The sequence below is a fragment of the Phyllobates terribilis genome, unplaced genomic scaffold (genome assembly GCF_046119375.1).
Source record: "Phyllobates terribilis strain yellow unplaced genomic scaffold, ASM4611937v1 Scaffold_7__3_contigs__length_470593459, whole genome shotgun sequence".
NCBI classification, from domain to species: Eukaryota; Metazoa; Chordata; class Amphibia; order Anura; family Dendrobatidae; genus Phyllobates; species Phyllobates terribilis.
In genome coordinates, this window is record NW_027362767.1 from 112948530 (window position 1) to 112972992 (window position 24463).

Consider the following 24463-nt stretch of genomic DNA (forward strand, 5'->3'; position numbering starts at 1 on the left):
CGAACACCTCTGCCAGGTGTTTTAGATGGTCATCGTAGGTCTTCGAATAGACAAACACGTCGTCCAGGTAAAGTAGGACCATCTCGAAGTTTCAGTGCCCGAGACAGCATTCCATCAGCCTCTGGAAGGTCCCGGGTGCGTTGCAGAGCCCGAATGGCATACAGTTGAATTCGCTCAATCCCATCGGGGTGATGAAGGCGGTCTTCTCCCTGTCAGCCTCTGCCACAGGAACCTGCCAGTACCAGCTAGTAAGGTCCAAAGTAGAGAAGAAATTAGCTGATTTTAATGCGGCCAAGGACTCCTCTATCCTAGGTAACGGGTACGCGTCTTTATGGGTGATACGATTGACCTTTCTATAGTCCACGCACATTCTCATGGTACCGTCTTTCTTTTTTACCAAAACTAAGGGAGCTGCCCAGGGGCTACAGCTATCTCTAATGACCCCAGCTTCTTTCATTTCTCTCAGCATGCCCTTTGCGTTCTGATAATGTGCAGGGGGTACAGGTCTGTGTCTCTCTTTTATTGGTGGGTGGCTCCCTGTGGTGATGTGGTGTTCCACTCCCTTTACTTGGCCGAAGTCTAGCGGGTGCTTACTAAAGATTCTCTTGTACTCCTGAACCACCCGGTAGACTCCTTGTTTTTGGTGCAGGGGAGTAGAGTCAGCACCCACATGGAGTTTCTGGCACCAGTCCTCCTTGTGTTTCTGGGAGCCATTATCCTCCACCGGGGGAGATGGAGGCAAGGGTTCCACGACCCTGATAGCATTGTGTTCGACAGCAAACAATTTGGCTAATGTAGCGTACCGGGGCAAATGTACTTCCCTTTCCCCAATGTTTAAGATCCGGACGGGCACCCTTCCATGGCGGATATCAACCACCCCCCGGGCTGTCAAAATGGTGGGCCTGCTGTCTGAGTACATGGGTTCTACCATGGCTTGGTAGTCTCTCCCTCCTAACCCGATTGCAGTCCGACACCACACCATCATTTCACTTTTGGGAGGCATGGCAATGGGGAACGGGTTGCTCATCCTCACGCTACCGATCTCACCACCAGACAGTTCTACCTGTTGCCGTCTTATCTCTTTCTGGAGGACCCTCTGTTGGCTGGAGCTCGCATTCATCGCCACCTGCTGCAAAATTACTATTACTTCTGAAAGACAATTTTCAATCACGTTAGTACCCAAGGTTATTTTAGGGTGACTTTCTCAACGGTCAATGTCCACAATGATCACTCCCTGTGCCGGCAGTTCAACTTTACCAATCTTAATGGTCATTTCTCTGAACCCCACCTGCGGCACGGGCTGGCCATTGCTGGCGATGATGCTCATGTCATTGTCTGGATAGTGGGTTATGTCAGTGTCACTCCAATACTGCTTAAAAAGTACATAGGAGATGGTAGTTACTTGTGACCCGGTATCCAGCAGTGCACTCATGGGAATACCTCTGCCCCAGGTCGGACCCATTTAAAGTACAGTACCTGGCTACGTGTCCTGGCTGGCTGCATCGGCGGCAAATCGGCTGTACATCCTCAGTTTAACGGTCGGTGGGCCTCCCTCTGAACGATGGGATCCTCCTCTGTCGACGCCACGGGACATCCTCCGGACTGGAAGCCAGCTTGATTGGTCCTGACGGGTCCATCTGTAATGACTGTACGGTCCTGGTCAACGCAGCAACACTCTGTTTTAGCTCTTGGACCTGATGGTGCAGGTTTGCAGGCGGGGATGGGTTTAGGGCCTGCACATCAGCCCCCACAAGGTCTGTGGGGTAGGGCGCCGCCCCCCGGTGGTAAGTGATGGCAGGGCGCCGGGAAGCTACAGCGCCACCCGGCGCAGGTTCTCGGAGCACCCGGATGGACCTATCTTTGAACTGTGCAAAAGTCAAATCGGGGTTCTGTAGGGCCATGAGGTGCAGCTGAGTTCTGTGGGCGCTGGACAGCAGACCTTCTATGAACTGGTCAGTCAATAGTTTATCTGGATCCTGCACGCTGCCAGGGTGAGCTTGCTTAATTGCCCCCAAGGCTTCCTGTAAATTTAGGGCATAATCTCTGATGCTATCTTGAGCTCACTGCTTACATCCATAGAACCGCATTTTGATTTCTGCTGAGGTACGGGTATCAAAGGTGTCCCGTAGACGGGTCAGAACCCCCCTTACAGTCCTTTTCTCCTCAGCTGTCCAAGACTTTACCTCCCTCTGGGCCGCACCAGTTAACTGCCCTATCAGTATGCTTACTTTCTGTTCTTCTGTCAGGGGATAAACTTTGAACAGGCTACACAGCCTTTCTTTAAAGTCGCCCAAGGTATGTGACTTGCCGGCATACTGTGGCAGCCAGGCCACTCCGGGGATATAGGGCATGGAAAACGGCATCACAGCTGCAGCGACTACGCTGATGGTAGAGGGTCCCTCCGCGTCCGACATCTTCCTCCCCCCTAGTTAACCGTGGCCTACCTTCCGGCGATCCTCTTCTGTAGGTAGCGGCTCCGCTCGCGATGCTCTGGGCGAGGACCTTGCGTCACTCGGTGATGACGTCGGCGTCCGCTGGATCTCCTTCCAGGACCTTGCGCAGCGTCTCAGCGTAGGGCGGGGCTTCAGGTCTTACACGTTTTTGACATCCACGCCCCTCTTCTTCCCGCGCGGCGTCCCGAAGATGGCGCCCGATTGCGGGAAACAGCTCCGATTGGTGGGAAATGGCCCCGAATGGCGAGAAACTTCACTCAGGTAAGTATAAAGTCTTTTTCAGGCACGCAATACCCGATTGTGGCGTGTTGGTCACAATCCTGCCGACTACGCCAAAGCTGACTCGCCCCCTGGGCGGTGGGGCACCCGGAACCGGGCTTCTGTACGATGCTCGGAGTAGTAGTGGCAACCCAATGCCGTGGCTCAGGGTGGTCAGACCAAATTGTGGCAGACTATTTATCAGTGTTTTGGAATGTCCGACTACGCCACCCGTGGATTGCGGTCAGGGATGACCGCCGCTGCAATGCAGACCGCTGAGGCTGGTGTTGGTGTGCAGCACAGAGATAGGATAACTGCCCACGGGAAGAGTGCAGCCTCAGGGCAGCGTATGTGATTGCTGGGGGTGATAGTGCAGGCCGCAATAGTAAGAGTTCAGAGTCCGCTTCAAACAGTCCAGGGTCTTTATTGCAGATGTTATTACGGACCCAACAGGAGTACCGGTTAGGAATGGGCCTGGGTATCTGAGAGCATTTGGGCGAGCCACACTGGTCAGGGTGAGCATGTAGGCCTACCGTTCTCTCTATGCTCTTGTTGACTATCCCCCTTTTCGTGGTGTAATAGCCCACATCCCTGAGCTGGCCGTGTACTTCGCCTGTATGGCTTGCGACTCGGGCCTTAGGTACCTTTTGCTTCTCCTTGCTGTACTGGTCCCTCTGTGTGGTGGAGCCTCCAGGCTTCTTAGGCCAAGGGACCTGAAATCCCTCGCGGGTTGGATCTCTGCTGCTGGGCTTGCAACCCTGACAGCCTCGGACCCCAATGTCTGGTTGTGTGCTTCTCTCAGCCAGGACCGGCTCTCGTCGCCTCTGTCCCTGGCTCGCAGTCTCTCCTCTGCCTCATGGACTCCTCAGCTGCTGCTGACCTGTCCCTCTTCTCTGAGAACCCTTCTGGACACTTCAGAAGTGGGTTCTGGTCTCTCTAACCCTGCCCCAGTTCCAGCTTTTATAGGGCAGCCAGCTCCCCCTACTGGCCTGGGACAGGAGGTGCTGCATGCTAATGGTCCCTAACCAGGGAACCTCCCTCCTGCTCTCAGACACAGATTATTGTTTGTGGCATCCAGGCCTGGGGTGACACAATGGTTATACTATAAGGCCACTAAGTTAAATGATGATTATACTAGGTGAGCACTATCCCTTTAAGTGATGTTTATACTAGGTTGATGCTATCCCTTTACTAATTGGGCATTATCCCTTTAAATGAGGCTTATACTAAGTAGGTGCTATCCCTTTAAATGATGGTTATAGTAAGGGGGCGCTATCCCTTTAAATTACTTGAACTTTTTTTACTTTGCGCCAAATTAATGAATCAAGTGTGCCATTATGTTGAATTTGGCACAAAAAATGCCAACTAATATCCCAGAACATAAAAGGAAAGTGAAAAACCGCAAATGATGAATTGGGACCGAGTAGATTTAAACAAGGGTTTTAAAGAGCAGAAAGTGTCTGTGAAGGCGCTGGATACTGGAGCTGCACTCTTGTTGGGAAACTTGTAACATCCTCTCAATACATATCTGGTGGTAGTATGGAATCTTGTAAATTAATAGAATAATAGGAGTTATTACACTACAATGTGCTGGATATGAATCGTATTTGTGAATGACGCCATTAACTTTACTATATAATGTAAAAGAATACAGAAAAAATATTCAAGTGTACTGATACTGCGGGAAAAAGTGTTTTTGTAGTTTTTTGTTTTGTTTTTACAGCATTCATTGTGTGGTAAAAATGACCTTGTCCAATTTCTTTATTATTTTAGTGTTGCAAACATTTTCCCCGTTTGTGTCGCTAATTGTTGAGATCCATGACTTTAGAAATTTCCAACTGATTATGCTGTATGAGGCCTTCAATTGATATTTTTGATCTATTTCTGGTGTTTCAATTTTTTTTCTCTTTGCGGTATTTACCGATCAGTTTAATTAATTTCATATTTTGAAAGATTTGACTTTTACGGACGCACAATACAAAATATGTTTATTTTCTTAATAACTTTTTTTAATAAGGGAAAATGGAAATAATTTGAATTTTTATGTTTTTTTTACATTTTTATATTTTTTAAAACTTCAGTCTCCTCCAGGAGACTTGATCATCTGATGTTTTTACTGCATTCAGTTTGATAACTTTCCTCTCATGTACCCTTGGCTTCAATTTGTGTCTGGTCAAAACATATAATTTAGGACAATTATACATGACAATTACTCCACTTGTGTTCTAATTATTCTTAATATTTTCCTTATCTTTTGCAGTGATACGGGAAAACAATACCCAGAATCTGTGATCTACACAGTCATTTTCATGGTTAATTCCATTCTTGGTAAGTAAATGCTGCATCCTGTAGGAATAAATCATCATGAAAAGCTTTAATGTCACCTCTGTGCTCAGAGGTGACATTAAAGGGGTTCTCGGGGACTAGAAGATTGATAGCCCATTAATATCAGATAGGTGGGCTTCTGTGTCTGATACTCCGCTGTTTACCTGATTTAAGGGGTCTTTTCATTCTTTTGCCAGTGGTAATTACTGGTACTGACGGTTTTGGCAGCTCAGTCCCAGTAAAGTATATTAGACACAGCTGTAATACCAGGCACAACCCCCATCAAAACTAAGGATCTGTGCCTGATAAGCAATGAAAGTTCTGTGGACTCCCTTAAATAATTATTAACTTTTATAATCCATCAATTTGATATAAGGATAGTCTATTAAAGTCCCAGATAACTCCTTTAAATCTCTAAACCTTTAACAGGAAAAATATATTTTTGTACCGTGTTAGCCAGTAGATAGAAAAATATTTAGATTTGAGAGTCCTCAGTGGTTGATACCTTTTAATGGCAAACTGAAAAGATGGTAACAAATTGCAAGCTTTCAAAACTACTCAGATTTCTTCATCAGGCATAGTATAACACAGAAATAATGTAATAGATGAGACAAGTGACATAAAGCAGAGTTATTACTATTGGAGAGAGATAAACACAGTTGTGGCCATAAATATTGGAATAGTTCATAGATAAAGAGTGTGAAAGTTTTATTATCCTGTGATTGAGGTCTGGTCCAGGGTTGTGATGACCCCACAGGTCTGAGGACCACATTCCTTAGTTGATGTAGAATGCCATAAATCCATGCAACACATTCATTCCTGCTCTGAAGGTGTCAAAGGTTGTCATGAGTTTATATTCCCAAAGTTTTCTGTCTCTCTGAAATTTTAAATTACCTTTTAATACCAGTAATTTCATGTCCTTGATGCTGTGATCAGGGATACAAAAATGTTTGGCCACAGGTAGATCTATTCTTTTTTCGTGTATAAATATGTGACTCTTCAGATTCTGTGTTATACTATGCCTGATGAAGAAACCTGAGTAGTCTGGAAAGCTTGCAATTTGTTACCATCTTTTCAGTTAGCCATTAAAAGGTATCAACCACTGAGGACTCTCAAATCTAAATATTTTTAAACCTCTAACAATCATTGGTGCATTAAGATCAGGTTTTCTACAGCAGTGGTATAGAAATATCTGGTTGATAACTTGCTTTGTGTATTTCAGGAGCTGGCATCGCTTACATCCAGTATAGGTTCATGATTATTCAGTCTGAGCCATCGGAGAAGCGGTATATCATCTGCCAGAAAATCCTTCTCATCGTTGGATGGATCGTGTGCATTGGGACCGCGGTTAATGCTGTATATTCGGGTAGTTATTAGGTTTTATATAAAGTCTCCAGTAATACTCAGGACCTCAGGTTCAGTATAACACATACTATGGTGACTACCTGGAGTCCAGTATATTACAGTGGGGCGGACCTTGCTCTTATGTATTCTCACATCTCCAAGATGACCTTATTAATGACACTCATATTTATTTTCGTAGGTGAAAACCAACCCTACAGCCCACAGGATCGGTGCAGGAATGGCTTTTTTTCTTCTTGCCATGTACAACTTATGTCAATCTGTGTACCTGTACAAGAGATCCTTCAGCAGCCGGTGCATCTGCCACTTTAGACTGGCAGCAGCTTTGATGACAATTCTGTCATTGCTTATATGTATCCTTTTCTAAATAATTCAGTGTGTTTAGGTGTGTAAGGTGTGCTCCATTGTGACCATTATTTCATTGGTCAGTCATGATTATAGGAAACACTATAACAACATTCTGGTACTTTTCTTAACAAGTCCTTCCAGTTGCTGTAAATCTGTGCGCCATCTTCTTCCAGCTATGCAATGGCCTCTGTATGGCGGTAAGTTTATTTCACGTTTCACCATTTTGCATAACTCACTAGTGTCCTGTGTAAAAGTAAATGATAAACTCTCGGTGTACAAGTCATCCTTCCATCTCATTCCATGCCAGACAGATGCATTGGTGAGTATAGTCCGGTAATAACGTTCTCTATCTTCTGCAGATCTTCTATATGACCGGCATGATAGCTGAGTGGACAGGATTAGTCGGCCTGGTAATGCACCAACTTACAAATTATACCGATTTCCAGGTGAGTAAATGACGTGTGAAGGTCTTATAAGCACCAAAACTGTTTCAGTTAAAGATTTGTTACATTGAAAAATTCAATTGCTTATATAAAATAGATGATGACAGAGATGCCACAGTTCAATGATTTCTAATAATAAATGTATTTTCTTCTTTTCCTTAGAGTTTGTCTTTAAAGATCTCCCGAGAAGGTGTCACCATCTGTCTAAGGGAAAAGAACCAGGCCTTCAAAATGCCCGTATAAAGTCCAAAGGGTAAGAACTATGGCTGGAACGACACAAAGACAACTCAAATCATCTGTGCTGGATCATAACATCTTCCTGCAAGTCGGATAAAGGGAAATGAAGACCTGACCCCTAAGACCTACAGCAGGACAAGGAGCGGGTGATTCCACAGAAGCTGGCCATTTACATGTAGGTCACTGTGGTTATCTGCACGGATCAAAATTACCATCAATTTTGTAATGTGATGGGAAATTACAAAGTCAATTGTTGAATACCACTCATGGTACCAGAATGGCCCTGCAGATGCACTTCTTCTGGAAGATGGACAGAACCAGAAATGAGAAGAAGTTAGGAGCAAAGCAGGTACCGAAGAGTAAAGAAATGAGTGATCCATCATGGAAGAGATGGACATCAATAACAACAATGTCCCGGGACACAAAGCAGCAGAACTCATCAGCCATTGTGATTGCTGGAGTACTGAAGAACATTTAGAATATCTAGAGCCGTCCTACTGGGACAATTAAAATGGCCTGGATGCCATAATGCCCCTGCATAGTGCAACATCAACATGCCCTATAGATGGTGCTAAACCATCTCTATGGCTATGAATGTGGCTTATATTACCAAAGGCAGGATGTGCAGGCTAACTCTTCAGAATGAAATCATTTTGGATTCCTTTTACATAAATATATATATATATTTTAGTTTCAAAAGTGTTTTATTAATTTTAACTTTAACAAACATAGTTGCCAATGAGCAAAACATAATCCCCGCGCAGGGGGTCAAGATATATTCTTGTACATAAAATATGAATATTTTTTGTGAGGTTTATTATAAAACAGAAGATTAACACATTCTAAGGGGAGGGATCGAAAAAAAGAAAGGGAGACCAGAATAGAGGATAAATATAGCATTACCAATCAATTATTCCTTAATCTAAATAAATTGGTAAGTATATAGGAAAGATCAATCGCTAAAGTTAGCATTGTCATGGAGATATAATTATAGCCTGACTTACGTTCTGATCATGTTGTGAGTCCATCCATGGAGTCCATGTATTCAAAAAAGTTTCTAGTGAGTCCGTTTTGGTAGCATCAATTCTTTCATATAGCATTATTGTATTTATTCTATCTTTAACCATATTTATTGACAAAGCTGTAGATTTCCATTGTGATGCTATATGAATTCTGGCTGTCATGGTAATAAAATGTATTAGACGAAAAGTTTTATTGGAAATTCCACTGGCTTGTCTCCGAGTAACATGACAGTAGGGCTACATTTAATGGACTTTCCCGTGACCCTCGAGACTAGAGCCTTAACCTGCATCCACCAGATATGTTTCATGTCTCCCAATATATTGCACCCTCTAAAGTATTTGTCTGATACTTTAGAGTATATTTTATTAGGTTTAGCTGGTACGAAATAAGCTCTGTGTAAGACTTTGAGAGAAGTTTCTGACAAGGATGTCTGATTACTTCCTTTATATAATGGATCACAACAGTGCTGCCATTGTTCTAGTGACATTGTAAGCATGAGATCGTCCTCTCACTGTCCCATGAATTTAGCCGTACAATTTCCTGGTGGAGAATTGAAAGTGAGTAAAGAGAAGAAATTACTCCTCTTCCGAACGGATCACTTAGGTTCGTTCAAAGGTTGAGGATCACTTTATAGTTAAGTGCACACGTAGCGTTTTTGATGCGTATTCACGGCGGTTTTTCCGAGCAGAAATGCAGTGAAAACGCTTGGTAATCGGTCTGCCAGCTATTGCAATGGTAATCCTGATGTGCTTTGCACATGATGCCACGGCCCTGAGGGAGACTTTTTCCAGCACGGAGCACCGGTTCCATCGACCTTATTGTGTTTTATTAGAGATTTGCTTGCTGTGTTTTATTAATGTTCTACTTGCTCGTCAGTATGTGCAGGAGCCTTAAGCCATTGTTCTAACAGCCACTAGTCACATGATGGGAATGGTAGACCCAGGGGAGCCGTCACCATAGGGGGTCTCACATGCAGTCACCAGTGATGGGCTTCTGAAATATTTTTCACTTTTTGAGCTAAAATCAAATGTTTATGAGAGAGGGTGTGAACACTTCTGCCCATTCAGGAGGCTGATCCCAGGGAGGGAGGGATAAACCACATGTTTAGTCATAGAGTTGGGGGTTTGACATTGAAGGGATAGGATCTAGGCTGAGGACCTGGAACCGATGGATGGATGGCTTATGGAGTGTTGGAGATCAGTTATCGACTGGGGTGGATAAACGTGCTACAGTTGTGGGATTTGTCATTTGGATTTAAACTTTCTTAAAAGGACAGTTGTTACTAGATACCTGTGCTTCTATCGTTTTATCTGTCGTCTGGAGGATCGTGGAATATGAATACAGACTATACTGGCTGGAGATACGAAATCTGTGGGCCAACCAAAAGTTGGGAGACAGTGAATATCGCCTGGTACAAAGGCAGTGGAACTACCGCCCTGTTGAGGGAATCTTGTGGACTGAGACAAGATGGGGCCATTTACCTGGAGTTGTTGTAAGGAATAAAATATTGTTGCATCGTTAACTTGCCTAGTTGATTATTACAACCCACAACCTCAGATCTTCACAAATTTGTTACATTTTCAGTGATAAATCTTGGTGTTGGCATAATCAATGTTCTCAAATAGGATATTACATCATCAGGCATGAATACATTGTGTAATACTTACATTGTAGCTTGGCCGTACATTTGTTAGGTGTGAAAGAGGTGATTAATCGAATCCCATGATTTTCTCGGATTCTTCTTATAATCCCCAACCTGTTAATTTCAAAAAGCTAAATCCATGCACACGGCTTTTTCATCTTCCGCGACTGTCCTCTTGGCCCAGTATGTCTTGCATAAGTTATACCCTTTGTGTATGGGATTCTGGTGTTCCCCTTACTAGCTCTGGTCTGACCCCGTATGATGTTAGATGCACTTACATTAGTATATGTATCATCAATCAATGGTTTCTTTGTTTCGGGGACATAATCAGCCAGTTCTTTATGGACTAATGCCATCATTATCATCTTTAATAGTAAATGGTGGAGGTGACTTAGTCCTTATAGGCTGTAAACCAGGGATGTCAATCTCAAACACACAGAGGGCCAAAGTGAAAAACTTGGCCAAAGACGCGGGTCAACCAGTATACAGAATAATGGCCCCGCATAGTCCTCCATACAGAATAATGGCCCCCGCATAATCCTCCATACAGAATAATGGCCCCCACAGTCCTCCATCCAGAATCATAGCCCCCACATAGTCCTCCATACAGTATCATGGCCCCACATAATCCTCCATAAAGTATAATGGCCCCACATAATCCTCCATACAGTATAATAGCCCCCTCATAGTCCTCCATACAGAATAATGGCCCCCTCATAGTCCTCCATACAGTATAATGGGCCCACATAGTCCTCCATACAGTATAATGAGCCCCACATAGTTCTCCATACAGAATCATGGCCCCCAAATAGTCCTCGATACAGAATCATGGCCCCCTCATAGTCCTCTATACAGAATAATGAGCCTACATAGTCCTCCATACAGTATAATGGACCCCACATAGTCCTCCATACAGAATAATGGCCCCACATAGTCCTCCATACAGAATAATGGCCCCACATAGTCCTCCATACAGTATAATGGGCTCCACATAGTCCTCCATATAGTATAATGGCCTCACATAGTCCTTCATAAAACATAATGGACCCCACATAGTCCTCCACACAGAAAAATGTCCCCACATAGTCCTCCATACAGTATAATGGTCCCACATAGTCCTCCATACAGAATAATGGTCCCACATAGTCCTCCATACAGAATAATGGTCCCACATATTCCTCCATACAGAATAATGGCCCCACATAGTCCTCCATACAGTATAATGGGCTCCACATAGTCCTCCATACAGTATAATGGGCTCCACATAGTCCTCCATACAGAATAAAGACCCCACATAGTCCTCCATACAGTATAATGGGCTCCACATAGTCCTCCATACAGAATAATGGGCCCCACATAGTCCTCCATACAATATAATGGGCCCCACATAGTCCTCCACACAATATAATGGGCCCCACATAGTCCTCCACACAGAATAATGTCCCCACATAGTCCTCCATACAGTATAATGGTCCCACATAGTCCTCCATACAGAATAATGGCCCCACATAGTCCTCCATAAAGAATAATGGCCCCACATAGTCCTCCATACAGTATAATGGCCCCACATAGTCCTCCATACAGTATAATGGTCCCACATAGTCCTCCATACAGAATAATGGCCCCACATAGTCCTCCATACAGAATAATGGTCCCACATAGTCCTCCATACAGAATAATGGCCCCACATAGTCCTCCATACAGAATAATGGTCCTACATAGTCCTCCATACAGAATAATGGCCCCACATAGTCCTCCATACAGAATAATGGCCCCACATAGTCCTCCATACAGTATAATGGCCCCACATAGTCCTCCATACAGAATAATGGGCTCCATATAGTCCTCCGTACAGTATAATGGCCCCACATAGTCCTCCATACAGTATAATGGTCCCACATAGTCCTCCATACAGAATAATGGCCCCACATAGTCCTCCATAAAGAATAATGGCCCCACATAGTCCTCCATACAGTATAATGGCCCCACATAGTCCTCCATACAGTATAATGGCCCCACATAGTCCTCCATACAGAATAATGGGCTCCATATAGTCCTCCGTACAGTATAATGGCCACAAATAGGGGTGGTGCTTTTGGTTTCGCTGCCAAATAAAACTCCCCTGCTGCCCAGATTGTGACGAGTCTGCTGTAAACCATCTGCCCCAGCTGCTTCAGCTGCTGCAGCATGTGTATGCCAGAGTACACTTTAGGCCACCCAGGCCAGCATCTGTTCATCACAATCCATCATATTCAGGAATGTAGTTCTATTAATGATACCATATGATGGTAAAGTAGTAGGTAGAGGGGGAATAATTACTGGTTCAGATACACTTCTAACCAGGCACAATGCATTGTTCTCTCTTACTCATTTCTACAAGGAGAGATACTGTTTAGCAATTTTACATCTGGTATGCTTTTCCCAGTTAGATGTGGTAGAATAGATCTCCTTCTATTCCATATATTGAGATTTACCATAGGTATTAATCATATATATCATCTGACTCCCTTCAGAATATTGTACACATTTAGTTTCCTATTATGAGGAATCTTTTGACTCCTTACAAGTACTAGGTAAATTCACCGATCTGTATATTATCGATGGAAGCAAAACAAATTTGGGTCTTGTCAGACCAACCTATGGGTTTTACAATATTCTGCTTCTATCTTATTTATACCTATGGTCACTATTACTTATGTGAGGCAGTGACCGGGATTGTATACGAGGGGTGGTATATATCCCCCAGAATGTGTACAGAGACCTATTAAGTCCATTGGAGTGCATTGCAGTCACACACACAGCTGCGGCTGCAATGCAGGAATGAAGGTGAGCAATGACCTGGTCAGACTACCTGGCTAAGGCAGATTAGTAAAACCCGGCAGGGCCTTCATTTCTTGGAGGAGGTCACAGGAGGCAGTGGGGCGGCCTCCTCCCTCCGACCCGGGTTTTCCAGTGGCTTTTGCCACAGGTCCTTTAAAATCCCTGCACTAAGGATTAGTGTTGTTCTATGTTGGAGCCTGCTAGGAGCAGAGCAGGGAAGCTCAGCAGGATTGAGGGTGGCTGAACCCCTGCCTGGGAAGGCTCTGCACCTGTCAGGCTCTGAGCGGCCCGGCGCGGCCGTTGTCCCCGGCAACCGTTGTTTATGGACTCATGTTAACCCGGAACCGGAGGACTTTCTGTTTACCCGTGAGTTGCTGAATAAAAGCTGTTTATGTTGGACTTGCTTGGGTCACTGCCTCAGTTACTGCATGGTGTGAACACCGCCGCCTTACACTTAATACAGAAAGTACAATACACAGACTTAATTAAATACTTATATCAAGATTTCACACTCTGTATTTAACTTTACCTTAAATCTTATTTCAACAAGTTCTAATTTTTTACTCCTAACACGTATATCAATACGGTCTATACTTATCAACAAAGAACATTTAGTACAGTGATACTGTGTACAACAAAGACAAAGTATAGTTACCAGAAATGAACATAAGTAAAACAAAGTTTCCACTAGCTATCTTAGCTTCTATGTGAATTTGTATCTAGCCACCCTTCATCTCTCCCTTTGTAAGAGATACTGTCCCTTTGCCAGTGGGTGATAAATGGGGTAAAAAACTTCAATAAGTATACATAGATTCACTTCAGACAGAGAAAAAATTGCTCCAGTTAAATAATTGAAGATTAAAGCTATAACATCAAGGCAAAGTAAATGACATAGTACTTACTACTGTATGCAACAAAATATAACATATATATTCTTATGTAAATTAGGTGCCAAACTTTACAATCCTCGGGAGAATGGACAATAAGTAAAACATAAAATAGGTACCTCAGACAGGATCAGGCAGTTACTGGCAGACAAAGTGGATGATGTGTGAGAGCAGGTAACAAGCTCATCTGTGGGCCCAATGGTGATCCACTTTTCCTGTCAGTGCACGTTTGGTAGGTTCCCGTCTGGGTGTGGCCACAAGCTGATTTAGATTCTCATCTGTTTCTCTCAATAGAAAAAATGTGTGACTATTGGCATTGGAAATGTGAATGTAGCATCGGCGTCTCTGCCCCCTGCCAGACAGAGACGCCGTCCCCCTTACAGCCGTGGTCCTGCTCCAGCGTCTTCCGGCCTCCCTGCAGCTGCTGCTGGTGCACACAGCTTCCCTGGCTCTGTGCTTAGGGTGCACGCGCTCCCTCCCTCTTGAGGAGGCCGCGTGCGCCATCCTAAAATGTCCCCGGCCAATCACCGGAGGGCTTTCCCTACAAGAGCCACCTCCTCCAATATGGAGGTGCCCGTGCAAGGTTGTTGCTTTGTGATTCTTACTTTGCTTCAGCCCCCAGGTCCTCTGCAAATCAGGCCTGTTCACCAGCCTGATCTTCTTCTCAGTCCGCTAGCCTGTCTTCTCTTCAGCCCGACAGTCTGTCTACAGTCCAGTCCGCCAGTCTGTCTATGGGCTCTGCCCGCCTGCTTACCTGGAAGCACCTGCCTGTTACCTGCTGTGCCTGCCCGCCTGCTTACCTGGAAGCACCAGCCAGCTATCAGTTGTGCCGCCAGCTTGCCTACCCAAAACACTCGCCTGACTATCTATCTGCCTAATCAGCCTGCTTGTCTACCCGGACCACCCGTCAGTCTGCCAGCCGAAGCTCATCCGCTGTACCGGTCAGTTCCTGCCTTCTCACCTGTGGGAGTCACCTGCTCTCATACAAGGTCGGTACAAGAGTGGCACCTGTTCCCTCTGCTCTGTTCCTCCCTGGTTCACGGAGTCGACTGAGCCGCCGTGCGACCTTGGTCGGACCGAGTTGATACTTAGTCACGCCCCTCTGGCCCCTCCTTGCACCGCAGCACAGAGGTTCCACCACCCGGATACGTAACAGTAAATGCACATTGAACACTGTCACGATTCAAGAAATCTCTCTCAATTTCTCATATGCTTAGAAATTAGCTTTAACCTTAGAGGGGGTGTCCGGGACTTTAACATTAATGGCTTATCCTTAGAATAGGTCATTTATTACCTGGCACCCACGCCGATCAGCTGTTCTCAACATTGGCAGCGGCCGGTACTGCTCAGCTCTGTCAGTGGAATAATGGCCTCAGTCAGGTACTGCACATCCGCCCCAATTAATTCCAATGGGGACAGTTAAAGGGTTTATCCAAGACTATTTTTTTTTTAACTATGGGCCTAAAAATTAACAGGCAGGTAGGAGCTACCTAGCTGCCTCTTGTGCCCGGTGCTTATCTCTGCCAGAACAGAGCAGTCACACACCGCTCCTACCGGTTATTCAGCAGCTTCCCCTGATGTCACGTTGACAGAGCAGCGGCTTCTTTTTCACTCTGTTCTGTTGACAGAACGTGACTGCCCACATAATGCTGATTGACATCCGGCTCCCCTCTGCCTAATTGCAGGGAGCCAGCTATCGATCAGTATGACGTCACCAGTCACGCCCTGTCAACAGTGCGGAAGAGGAAAAAATGTGCTTTTGAAATTGAGGAACTGAATTTCCACCAGGAGCAGTCAGTGATCGCTCTGTGCCAATGCCGGGTAGAACAGCCAAGTAGTGAGCAACTATCTGCCTGTTGTTTTTTTTTTTTTTTTACTATGGGTTTAAAAACTAAGTCCTGAATAAACACTTTAAAGGGGTTGTCCACTACTTTATATGATCCCCCAATGTATTCCCCCAGGGCCCAAAAGTATTTCTCTAAATACCTTGTGGTGCCTTTTCTGCCTGTGAGCGGCGCTATCACTGGCCGCTCACAGGCATCACGTGACCCCCGGCTGCAGCCGGCGCTGACATCCGCTGACGTCACGACAAGTCCAGACTGCAGCCGAAGGTCTCTCTTCCGCGTTCCACTGGTGGCTGCTGGGTTGTGGGCGGGGTTACCCAGCACGTCACAGCCGGCATCCACCGCGCGCTCTGCCTCTCCCCATTCATTGGGAAAGCGCGCGGTGGATACTGGGTGTGACATGCTGGGTAATCCTGTCAACAGCCCAGCGTCCACCGCGGGGAACACATCACTGATGTCACGCCTCACTTGACGTGACATCAGTGACGGGTCACGTGATCCCTCTGTGCGGCCAGCGATAGCGCCACTCACAGGCAGAAAAGGTATTTACAAAAACACTTCTGGGCTCCGGGGGCATACATTGGGGGTTCATATAAAGTAGTGGACAACTTCTTTAATAGGCAGCGGTGCCGCACCACAACAATCAGACAATGACGACCTGTATTCTAAGGGCAAGTCTCTAATGTTCAAGTCCCGGACAACCTTTTCAACGTATCTAACCTTTTCTTAAAGGGGAACCGTCATTTTATTTTTCCATAAAAAAGGGAAGGAGGAGGGACGAGCTAGAAATAGCTGAAATCAAAAACAGACATGCCACTGAAAATTTTACTGAAATGGCAGTTGGATATTAAGCTTTATTTAAGAAGCACTCCTCCTCCTCCCTTCAAAGTTTTTATCCTCTTAATATATTACAGTCATCATATTTTATAGCACTGTGTACTTACAATTGCTCATTTTGCCTTTCTACCCAGTTAATTCTTCTCCTTTCCGTTAGGTCTATGGCATCATGTGATTAAAATCTGGCTAGCTGAATCATTCTAAGGTCTATGTAGAAACAGGAGGTCAATTTTCCCTGCATAAGTCATGAGTCACTGCAAAAGTCCCTGGACAGAGAAGGGATCAGCTGGGTCAGGAGCAGAAGAGGGGAAGGAGTCCTGCAGGGACAAGAGACTTCCTGCTATTGTCATAGAGCAGAGAAAAGAGTAGAATTAACTGGGTAAAAAGGCAAAATGAGCAATTGTAAGTACACAGTGCTATATAATATGATGATTGTAATATATTAAGAGGATAGAAATTTTGAAGGGAGGAGGAGTGCTTCTTTAACTAAAGTTTAGTTATTACTCTTTATATAAAAAAATATTTTTAGGATAATACACCTCATTATTATTTTCTTACTGACCAATCATGTAGTTCTTTCGGATAATATTTATTTTCCTTTGGCACCTTGCATTTGTTTTTCATTCCTATTTTCTTCCTCTTCCTTTTCTTCTCTTTTACTTACCTCTTTTCCTTTTTTCTCCTTGTCCTTTCCATTTTTCTTAGTCAGTGATCATAAATACAGTGTTAGCTGTCCACCTCTTTCCTGTGGTTGGCGTGCATGCGCGGGTTGTCGCAATGCTAAGTTCCGTATACCGTGGTCTATTAGTGCTGTTCACGCCTCGCTTCCGCTTGTCAGCTGGAGGCCAGCGCGTCATTCAGCACTTGACCGCTAGTATTGGAACTCATTCATCAGCAGCAGCCTCCACCCACTCATGCGCCATTGGATCCACATGCTTGCGTGACTCTACTCTTTTCCCCTCCCATCACCGTCTGATTGGCCCTTAGTTACATAAAAACACACACGCCCCCCACTTTGGCACACCTCCAGAAGAAGCTAATGCGAAACGTGCACGTCGGGGCAGGAAGCAGGAGCGATCACATTGGTATGGGATATAGATATATTTTTTGATGACTTTATTGTAAACTGTCTATTTGGTGTTGATTTTTTGATATTCCACTTTTCATTGGAGGACTCGCTTTGGCAATTGGCATATCAGTCAGAGGGGAACTTTGTATATTTTGGAAGTGTTATTCTATGTGCTCAAGGCACGAGAGCACTATTGTTTCCCTCACCTGATATGCTGCTGTCGGTGATTTGTCCCGTCATGTGGAACATATAGGTCAACTACGGGTGCTTCTTTGTTTTTCATTGGATTGATTGAATCATTTTTTGGAATGTTATCAATTATATTCACAAAGAGCGCTGCTGAGCAGATATTTGTCATCATGAAATTTTGATTAAGGACAATTTTAGCCCTATTTGCATTATTTTTTCATCTAATATCCTCCCAAGCATTAAAAAGCTCCTATTGTGTCTTCCCTTGATTGGTACCTTTTCCTTTTATCTTTTATTTTTAATTTTTATTTTTATATATGTCTCAAATAAAATATTCATTTTAATATTCCCTTTGTTACTCCTTTTTTTTACTTGCTGATCACCACACACCTTCGTAAAAATTTGTATATATATGTCATAAGAGGCCAAGAGTGTGATCTATATTTCACATAGGAGGTAGAGAGTGTGATCTATTATGTCATATAGGCCCCATATATAACCTATACCAAACTCTTGGTCTCCTATGTGACATACAGACTCTTGGCCTCCTATATGGCATAGAGCTCTTTCACACATCCAGATATTTCCTGTACTGGAAAAAACAGTACCGGAGATATCCGTGTCTGTGTGGCATACGTGTGCTGCATCAGGATCACACATACCATACCGGCGCCTGGGAATCAGCAGTACAGTTTGTGCTGTTCCCAGGCACCAGGTGCTGAAGGAATCGCTCATCAGTGTCTCCTGCCGGCGCTGCAATCAGTGTTAGCAAGGGACAATGAAGAGACAATGTTGAGAGTAGTATTCACCCTCAAATGTCTCCAAAACCTGTAAAAATAATACTAAAATAAAAAAAAACATTATACTCACCTGGCTTGAAGTGACCACACACGCTGAGGAGCGGAGGAGAATGACTTGCTGCAGCGAGCGGGCCCCCGACCTGTGCTGAGCACAGTGAGCGATGTCCTGTCACTCAGTGAGCTCAGCATAGGGGCCAGCTCGCTGCAGGGAGTCATTCTCCTCAGCGTGTGTGGTTGCCTCAAGCCAGGTGAGTATGTTTTTTTTATTATATTTACAGGTTTTGGCGACATCGGGAGGTGAACCCACTACTCTCAACATTGTCCCTTGCTATCACTGATGGCAGCGCCGGCAGGGGACAATGATGAGTGATTCCTTAAGCACCTGGGAACAGCATGAACTGTACCGCTGATTCCCAGGAGCCGGTATGTGTCACACGGACGACACACGCATGTCATCTGTGTGTCATCAGTGTGCACGTGTGTGGGACGTTTTTTGGCCTGTGCAGTGTATAAAAAAACTGACATGTCAGCATGTTTTGCCCATGGACATATGGCCCATTGAAGCACTAACATGTGCACAGACCCATTCATTTTAATGTGTCTATGTGTGTATGTGTTTCCGGTGTGGAAACGGTCACCACATGAACTAGAAACACAGATGTGTTAAAGACCCTTTATAGACTATATATGTCTTATAAGAGGCCAAGAGTGTGATCTATATTTCATATAGGAGGTAGAGAGTGCGATATATAGATCATATAGGCGGTGACTCCATAAATGACTTATACCGCACTCTCTGCCTCCTATAGTCTATACTTTACTTTATATAAGAGGCCGAGTGTGTTGTACATCATGTAGGCCCGCACTTTAGGCCTCATATAAAATGTATACCGCACTCTTGGCCTCTTATATGACATATAGACTGTATATGTCATAAAGAGGCCAAGAGTATGATCCACATTTCATATAGGAGGTCTAGAGTGCAATGCATAATGTATAAAATAAATTATATTATTGTTGGCCAATGCTGGGAACACTCACCCATAAAATCTTTATTGAATATCTGGCACAGCGCACTTGACTTGAAATTGAAGCAGTGAGAGCTGTAGGCCTGCAGCCTTGTTTCCAATTCCAGGCCTGGTTGGAGAGTTGAACTGTAGAGTGCTGCAGGTCACCGTCCACATATCCAGCCCCGGAGCAGGTATAAAAAAGCCGAGTCAGAGCAGGAGAGAAGAGGGCGGTGCGCCGGTGCCGCCACCCGGTCCGGAGGGGAGCCAGAGTTACTACATGGGAGCACGCCAGGGCAGGCAAGAAGCTGGGATGGGACCGTATAAGAAGCCTGGGAGCAGGGAGAGCAGAGCAAGACGTGGGCTTCGGTGGCGCCGGTGTATCAGAGGCCGGCCCTGAAGCAGAAAGAGAGCACTGCAGAGCGCGGCGTATCAGAGGCCAGAAGAGAGCGGCGTCAGTGTCACCTGACACCACACCACAGTCTGCCAGCCAGCGGGAAAGCAGAGCGCGGTGCGTGTCACCGCCCAGAAAGAACTTCCATCCTCTCAGTGTCACGGACTCACGTGGTAAGTATGCGGCCTGCACGTCACTGCAAGCCTGCTGTCACCAATGCATGTGCCGTGCGCGCGACGCTACATTTGCTTCAGCCGCACTTTTAAAGGGCCAGCACTTTTAAAGGGCCCCCGCCACCAATTTTCTCACTCGCATATCGGGGCCCACTGGGAAATTTCACGATTTCCCGCCAGGCCAGTCCGACCCTGCATGTCTAGCAATCAGGGAGGAAGATGTTCGCCTTGCTTCCTTCTTTCACATTCTACACGATTCTTACATATATAGACAGTTTTTTGTTATCCATTCTCAAGATATTATTCATTATATTGCTCATCACTGGCCGTTCTGTCACCTCTTTCCCCAACTTAATTAACCATCCCCCATCCCCCAAACTGACCTACAAACTGAGTTGTGGTTGGCGATAAAACCTGAATTATTATAGATAGTCGGATCCTGTAATTCTCTGGTTCCTGCAAATGGAAAAAGGTTTAATTTAATTTAAAAAAATGCCCCTAGTGCCATATGTGGAGCCAGGGAAGGGTTTTTTCTCTTAATATAGATTTACTTCTCTAGGTCAATACGAGTGCATAGATACCAAACATGTACTGAATATAAAAATACCAGAAATATGGACAATACCAGGGACCATAATCCCAAAAGGTATATGGAGAACTCCCAATACAGTTAGGAAACAAAAAGACGAAAAATGGAATATGTTGACCCCAAAATATATATGAAATAGTAAAAAAAGCCTATTTAATTAAAAATTTAATTTTATTGAAAAAGTCAAAAGAATTAATAGGCAACATTACAATAAGTAATCAGACCAAAAATTTGTAGTAGGTCACATGGTGAGGACACAAAAAATGTGATAACGTGAAAGACACCTAAATGTCATAGGTAATGGGGTAGTAAAAGAATATTTAGTAAAATTGATGGCTTAAAGTTAGTCATCCATAAATAAAAATTCATTCAAAAGATCTGAATGTAGTAATATGGTATAGCCACTAGATGGCACCCAAGTACAATTGTGTACAAAAAACCATTTAAATAGGGGCCAGTAGCACAGTAAGGGCAGGGACACACTGCCGTATTTCACATCCGAGGATGGCATGGTAAACCTCGTACTGGCCGGCACCGCTCCTGACCTAAGCTTGACAGCTACATAGAAATCCATCATGCTGTCATACTCAGGTCAGTCCATTCAGTGCGATGTGATCATCATCGCACGAGTTATACGGCCCGTGTGTCCCTGCCCTGAGGAAGGAAATCAAATGACACAGGCCATTTTACGAGACCTATAACGTTTTCATTTTTCAGGATATGGGGCTGGGTGAGGGCTTATTTTTTGAGACCTGAGCTTTAATAAAATATTGCCATGACTAATTACAATATTGTTTTTAGAACAGAAAAAAAACCTGAGTACAAAATGGCATAAAAAGTTACAGTTTTATTTAGTTAATCTGTAACTAACTTCCATTAATATATCCATAATATAAATATAATGCATGACAAGAAAGTGCAATGTGCTGGAAGAAAAACGCAGTCCACCTGCAAGGGCATATCATACCCCAGCTACAAAGAGTCCATATACATAGTGCGGTATCTTTCCAGAGATATACTGGATAGAATAAGGCTATATATTCCAAGTGGAGCACCGAAAAATGTATAACCCAAACCCAGGTTCACCAGATGCTTATCACAATTGTATATGGGGTCCAGGGGGACGCGGAGGACAGGTGGCAAAGGTGTCTCCTCTATCTATTAACTTTTTGTGCCATTTTGTACTCATGGTCTTTTCTGTTCTAGATGCTATATGAGTAGTCTACTCTGTCTGATCCTGGATTTACCGGGGTCTCTGCCATTGTTTCTTTAAGATATGTTGGTCATGGTTTGTACATAGAATCACAATGTTGTGTTGCGTTTTGAGCTTTTTTTCCCGTTACGCCGTTTACCTATCAGATTATTTTGTTATATTTTGATAGATAGGACATTTCTGAACGTAGTGATACCAAATTTGTGTATTTTTTCTTTGTGTTATTTTTAATGGGGTAAAGTGGGGGTGATTTGAACTTTTGTTTTATATTCTTTTAAACTTTTTTTTTTTACTTTATTTAATATTTCCCTTAGGAATCGTGAAGCTGCGATCGTCCGATCGGCTGCGCTATACATAGAAGGGCTGTATATACTGCTGTGTATAGCAGAAATCTACCACGGGCCGGCATTCACAGGAGGATGATGACAGGCACAGGGGTGATGTGGGCTCTAAAAAAGACAGGCACGTCAAATATGATGTGGTCTCTCAAAAGAAAATGGTTTTGTTAATTTTTTTTTTTTTGGGGGGGGAATTGCCGATTAACGCTTAATTTTTTTCTTTGTTGGGAAGTTAGAAGAGTTATGTTTCAAAAATGATGCTGATGTAAAGTAGACATGTGGGAAATAAGATACCTACTATTAATTTCATCCCTTCTCCTAGTCTATTTGTAAACCACAACAGAATAAAAACATAGCTACACATCAAAGGATTATATCATTGTGGTCACATTATATGTAAATCTTGATCACGTGTATATAAAACCCAAACTTTTGCTGTACACAAGTTTTAGCCAATCATGGAAAAAAGCTTCAAACTAAGAGGCTTTCAAAAATAGAAATGTTAATAGTTTATTTTTATCAATTAACAAAATGTAAAGTGAATAAACTTCAAATGAAATGATTATTTGGTGTCACCGCCCTTTACCTTCAAAACAATATCAATTCTTCTAAATACACTTGCACAAAATCAGAAGTTTTGAAGGATTATAGTTAATTGTATAACTAACCAATTATACCAAACAGGTGACAATGATACTTTCTATGTATAGGGTGAAAGAAAATCATTAACTGAAACAGAGATAGCTGTATAAGAGTCTTAACACTGGGTGAGGAATAGCCAACAAAGGTGAGGTTGTGGAAAACAGTTTCATGTCACGCAGGTCATACACCATAGTAAGATTGAACACCGCAACAAGACACAAGGTAATTATACTGCATCAGCAACCCTTAAAGAGGTTGTCCACTAATTTTACATCCTAAGAATAGGTCATCAATGTCAGATCCGACACGGGACCAACACCTGGCTCCCCCACCGATCAGCTGTTAGTGGTGGGCGGCGATGGCCGCCAGCCGGAAGTACTCACTTGCAGAGCTGCTCCATCTACTTGTCATGACTGGTGCTTGTACTGCACATCTGCCTCCTATTGATTTGAATAGGAGGAGGATATGCAGAACCCTGCAGCAGCCACTACAAGTAGATGGTGAAGCTTGGCAAGTGAGTACATCCGGCCGGCGGCCATCGCTGCCACAACTGATCGGCAGGGTTGCCGGGTGTTGGACCTTGGCCGATCAGACATTGATGACCTATCCTAAGGGTAGGCCATCAATGTTAATGTAGTGGACAACCTATTTAATGCAAACTAAGTGATGGCACCCTTCTCCCCTCGCCTTGCTTTGTACTTAAGATCTCTCCCAGGCAAAGATTTCAAAAGAGTCAGGTTTAAGAATGTGCGGATCAAGCTCTTTTGAAGAAGCACCAAGAATTTGGTCACCATAGGCGCAGTGGTCAGCCTAGAAAACTTAGTGTAGCAGGTGAAAAACACATTATGATTGCTTATATCCCTTCAAAATCTGAAGATGTCCAGCAGTGCCATCAGAGAAGAACAGACAGTGGGACCCGGCTTTTTGCCGGCACCAGTTGTCACGTAGATGATGTTTTATGCAATCTTCCAGTAGGAGAATATATACAAGTTTGTGTATTTTATACAAATTCTGACATTTGTGAATCGGAATGTGCTGGGATTGATTCCTGGCCGGGAGCACATGGATATTCTGAAAAAAATCCTTGCTCCAGCAAAACAGGTGAATGATTCCAAAAATAAGACACAGTACTTGTGACCATTATAGGGATTGGAGTCTTAAGAATTATAAAGGAAATAAAACAGTGTTTTTTTATGACACAATATAGTTGTAACTACTATCAGGTAGTTGATGTAATTAGGAAACATTTCTTGATTTTACATACAGATCCTGTCCTTACACAAATATAGAAAATGGCTGTAAATTTGTATCCAAAAGAGGTTTAACAATCAGCAATAATGTGTCTCCAAGCAACAGGTTCCTTTTTTTTTTAATTGGGTAAGAAAATACAATTGTAATAAAACAATTTTGAGGCTAAAGTACACAAAACAGTACTGCTCATATGTGAATGCCATATGGATGCCATATAGATTCATCTGAAAATTGTGCTAGTAAGTTCATTGTCTACCTGATAAACAGTGAAGCCATAACATATACTGTATGTTGGTCCATCAAGGTCATTGTGTAAATG

At 43.8% G+C, this 24463-nt stretch overlaps 1 protein-coding gene across 1 annotated transcript in view; it reads right to left on the minus strand.

Annotated features, from left to right (window-relative positions):
- Positions 1-7481: 7481 nt before the first annotated feature.
- LOC141155373 (protein transport protein Sec23A-like) overlaps positions 7482-24463 on the minus strand; it is a 65830-nt gene continuing 48848 nt past the window's right edge. The window contains exons 5-7 of the mRNA XM_073642247.1: positions 20495-20567; positions 8431-8603; positions 7482-7508 (exon numbers count right to left, since the gene is read on the minus strand). Coding sequence (XP_073498348.1) covers positions 7482-7508; positions 8431-8603; positions 20495-20567 — 273 coding nt within the window. The remainder of the gene's footprint in view (positions 7509-8430; positions 8604-20494; positions 20568-24463) is intronic.